Here is a 4,540-nt window from a genome sequence, read left to right on the forward strand (position 1 = left end):
CCGCGCCCGGCCAATTTTTTTTTTCTTTTTTTTTTTTTCTTTTTTTGTTAGGCCAGGCGCAGTGGCTGACACCTGTAATCCCAGCACTTTAGGAGACCAAGGCGGAAGGATCACCTGAGGTCAGGAGTTTGAGACCAGCCTGGGCAACATGGTGAAATCCCATCTATACTAAAAATTAGCCAAATGTGGTGGCCCGTGCCTGTTATCCTAGCAACTTGGGAGGCTGAAGCACGAGAATTTCTTGAACCCCGGAGGCGGAGGTTGCAGTGAGCTGAGATCTCACCATTGCACTCCCGTCTGCACAACAGAATGAGACTCTGTCTCAAGAAAAGAAAAAAAAAAAAAAAGGCCAGGCGCCGTGGCTCACGCCTGTAATCCCAGCCCTTTGGGAGGCTGAGGTGGGTGGATCACCTGAGATCAGGAGTTCGAGACCTGCCTGGCCAACATAGTGAAACCCTGTCTCTACTACAAATAAAAAAAATTAGCAGGCCATGGTGGCAGGTGCCTGTAATCCCAGCTACTCAGGAGGCTGAGGCAGGAGAATCACTTGAACCGGGGAGGTGGAGGTTGCAGTGGGCTGAGACTGCGCCACTACATTCCAGCCTGGGCAACAAGAGTGAAACTCCATCTCAAAAAAAAAAAAAAATTTTTTTTTTTAATAAGAGATAGTGTCTCACTATGTTGCCCAGACTGGTCTCGAACTCCTGAGCTCAAGGGATCCTCCTGCCTCAGCCTCCCAAAGTGCTGGGATTATAGGCGTGAGTCACTGTACCTGGCTGCTACTAAGGCTCTTGAGGACAAAGGTCTCAGGCATCAGACCACCTGGGCATCTTGTCCAAAGTCTCCCCCTTTCCACTGCATTTTCCCAAGCTATTGGAATTTCTACCATGTTTTGGGGACAATTGTTTGCTAAGACTCACTCTGCCATTTCCCTGTCAGTCCCGTGAGAAGGAAAGAAAAAGACTGGAGTTTTAAAATTCTGAGTCAAGAAAGTTTCAGTGGAATGAAAGGAAACACTTACGGATGACCTTCTCCTCTCCTGACTTTTCTGAAGACAAAAAATGCACATCTGTCAGCACAAAACCCATTTTTGCCTTTTCATCTAAAACAGTCTTCAAGGCAGTTTCATCAGTGATCATTATGAAAACACGGAGATTATGCTAGCTCATCCACCCCCACGACTCGGGAACACACTCTGTCTCCAAGTCTTACTTCTGCTTCTGACTGTGCCTTCCGGTCTCTGTCGGTTTCTGTATCTCTCTGGGACAGTATATATACGCCTCTATCTGTCTTTCCTAAAGTTGAGGCTAGGTATTCTTAGGGACTTGGGAAACAAAAGCAGAGGCTCCTTGGGGGATTATATTATAACCTAGGAGAAGGTGGAGGATTTTAGCAGATAATGTCAGGGGTGGGGCGGAAGATGTGGGAAACCCGTAAGCAATTTCACTTACCTCCAGGAGGGAAGGTTTGCATGTTATCATTGCAGATATGTGGAATATCTGTGAAGGGCAAGGGAGGCAGGGCAGGAGGGCACTTAGCAGCTGCCCCACGTTCCCTTCTTCAGTCTCAAGTCAAAGGGCTCTGCTAAGGGCTACGACTTTGCACCCCAAGCGCTTCATCTAATTCCCTGCTTCAGCCTCCATTGCTGGAAGCAATCTTTTCTTCCTTGATAAATTCTATACTATGAGAACACCACTTTCTACCTTCCATTCCAGTCTCTGTCTGTTTCCTCCTTTGGCCACAGACTTCTTGTTCATCTTTGTACCCCCTCCCCCAATGACCACAATGCCCAGCACCCGGAAGATGCTCAGAATCCAGGAGCCTCTTCACCCTTCTCTCCAGAGCAGCCTCCATGGCTGCAGTTGGATCACAGTGCAATACACCTCCCTGCTCATGCTCTGACACTGCCACAAGAGGAGACCAGGGTGCCTCAGTATTGGTGCCTGTAATTCTCATCCTGTGGGGAGAACATGCGGGTCTCTGCTCACCCCACTCATCTTTGCCTTTGACCATCAGCTGTCTCACTCGAAAGGCCAGGACGCAGCCTTTGGGGATGGCTATAGCCTCCTTGTGGTTTATGGATCCCTAGAATTAGACAATGAGAATTTGTGAATCTCTGGACATCTTAAGTATGAGATATTGGGAGTGCGAGTTGGGGGAGGTACAGGGTCAGGGCTGAGAGCCTTCAGGGAGATAAGAAGTTGGAAGCCTTCAGTGGTGTCCCTGGTCTGGACTCTGAGGAAGGACTTCAAAGTCCTTGCGCTCATTTCTGCTGATGTTCCCTCCAGTGACCTGTATCTGTCTTCCTGGTTCAGATGCATGAACGGAACCGGGCAGACCTGCTCCATCTCCTGCCTATACATCACCCTAGAGCTTCCGTCCAAACCCTGGCTCCTTCCTTCTCTTCGCCATCTGTCCCATGCTTACCTCTTTCAGGACGCCTTCCATGACTAACCCCTACTCCCGGCTCCACATCCCAAATCATCCCTTGAATATTTAGATGCAATAGATAGAGGTATGGAGAGCATTCCTTATTTCCATTGGCTTTTCCAAGCGTGTGTTCTCTGGGCTTTAGCCTCTGTGTCTCCTGTATAAACCTGAGGACTTTCTGAGAGTAAGGATGTCTCCTCTTTGGATTGGGAGCACCATGAGGGAAAACCCATGAATGTGACTTTCCCCTTCCCCAGTAGTTCTCTGTGGCATCTGGCGCAGGGATCTGCCCTCACTGGGTGCCACTGACCAGGGAGGGGGCCTGTGTCTGCGGTTCGGATCTTGAAGAGCTAGGGGAAGGAGTGGCCCTTTTCAGCATCCTGGGTTGGCACTGATCCAGCAAAGCTAATGAAGCCTCCAGGGAGGGGCTGAATGTAAATGTGTATGTGTGAGTGTGAGAGTGGGTGTGAGAGTGTGTGTGTGTCTCTGAATCAAACCTGTAGCCCCAGTGGGGCGAAGAAGGGGAGGGAGAAGCAGGCCTCTGCCTTGCCGGCTCGCTCCAGTGTGACCTCCCGCACCGTCTCCACCACCTCCATCACCACATACAGGTTCTCCCCTTGATCTTGCATCTCCTTCAGGAATGGGTGATCCGCTGCCAGCTTCCTGTGACAGGAGAAACATAAGGAAACCATTCAGAGCTCCTTCCTGCCTGTGCCACACCCTCCTCGTTCCTTCTGTCATTCCCAGGGGCTAGACATTGTGGGTGGCAGGGAAGGAGCAAGGACTCTGGACTAGGGCTGAGGTTGAAACCCAGATCTCTTGCTTACTGGCAGGGCAGCTTCTCTGAGTCTTAGTTGCCTCATCTATGAAATGAATGTAACGATGCTGACCTCCTGGGTTGCTCAGAGATAAACTCGGTAATTATCTGGGCCAGCACCTGGCTGGTAACAGGGCCTCTCAGGTGCTTCTTACTCCCTTTTCCTCCAGTTCAGGGGTAGATGCGCTCCCCTTTCCTCCCCACTCATCTCTCTGGGATCCTTTCTCTTCACGTCTTATGCTCTCTCGCTGTTGACACCAGTTCCTCCTCTCCACTTGCTCCTTCTGTCTGCTTCCATATATAAATGTGTCCCTAATCCTAAAAAATTTGTTTGCTTTGATCATGCTACTCCCTCAAATTACTACCCTATTTTTTTCCTTCATTTCATTGGCAAATATATCAAAAGATATGCTCACCTCCAGTGTCCACTTCCTGCCCACTCCTAAATTCTTTTTTTTTTGAAACGGAGTCTTACTCACTCTGTCACCCGAGCTGGAGTGCAGTGGCGTGATCTTGGCTCACTGCAACCTCTGCCTCCTGGGTTCAAGCGATTCTCCTGCCTCAGCCTCCCAAATAGCTGAGAATACAGATGTAAGCCCCTGTGCCTGGTCTGTCTAAATTCTTTATAATTTGCCTTTTATTTCCACTACTCAGCTGAAATTACAATGATCTCTTACCTCTCAGTCCCAACGACCTCGCCTAACTCTGTGCAATACTCGATCCTGCTGTCGAAACCCTCTCTGCAACGCTGGCTTCTCTTGGCTTCCAGTCACACTGTACCACCCTGGCTCAACTCCCATGCTTCTAGTTTCTAAATCTTATCCATTCTGTCTGCACCTCATTTTCCAGTTTCTTTGGTTCTCTAACATTTTATGTTCTGTAAGATTCTGTTCTCAGTCCTGTTTTCTCAACTCCCTCCAAAAGCTCCCCCCACCCAACTCACTCCTACAGTTTTTTCTGTTTTCTTTTTCTTTTTTTTTTTTTAAGGTCTTACTCTGTTGCCCAGGCTGAAGTGCAGTGGCTCGATCATAACTCACTGCAGCCTTGAGCTCTTGGGCTTAAGCGATCCTCTTGCCTCAACCTCCTGAGTAACTGCGACTCTAGGCGCACCACTGTGCCCTGCTAATATTTGCATTTTTTGTAGAGAAGGGGGTTTCACTATCTTGCCCAGGCTGGTTTGAACTCCTGGGCTCAAGCAATCCTGCCTTGGCTTCCCAAAGTGCTGGGCTTACAGGAGTGAGACTCCTCCCCTGGCTCCTACAGTTGTAATCTTCATATTGCTGATTACCTTGT

General features: G+C 49.2%; 1 protein-coding gene across 1 annotated transcript in view; it reads right to left on the minus strand.

The window, feature by feature from the left end:
* The window catches only part of GSDMA (gasdermin A), a 17,003-nt gene that overhangs the window by 4,588 nt on the left and 7,875 nt on the right, over window positions 1-4,540 (minus strand). The window contains exons 5-7 of the mRNA XM_011998976.1: window positions 1,989-2,085; window positions 1,452-1,499; window positions 1,022-1,048 (exon numbers count right to left, since the gene is read on the minus strand). Coding sequence (XP_011854366.1) covers window positions 1,022-1,048; window positions 1,452-1,499; window positions 1,989-2,085 — 172 coding nt within the window. The remainder of the gene's footprint in view (window positions 1-1,021; window positions 1,049-1,451; window positions 1,500-1,988; window positions 2,086-4,540) is intronic.

The sequence above is a fragment of the Mandrillus leucophaeus genome, unplaced genomic scaffold (assembly GCF_000951045.1).
Source record: "Mandrillus leucophaeus isolate KB7577 unplaced genomic scaffold, Mleu.le_1.0 Scaffold58, whole genome shotgun sequence".
Classification (NCBI taxonomy): domain Eukaryota; kingdom Metazoa; phylum Chordata; class Mammalia; order Primates; family Cercopithecidae; genus Mandrillus; species Mandrillus leucophaeus.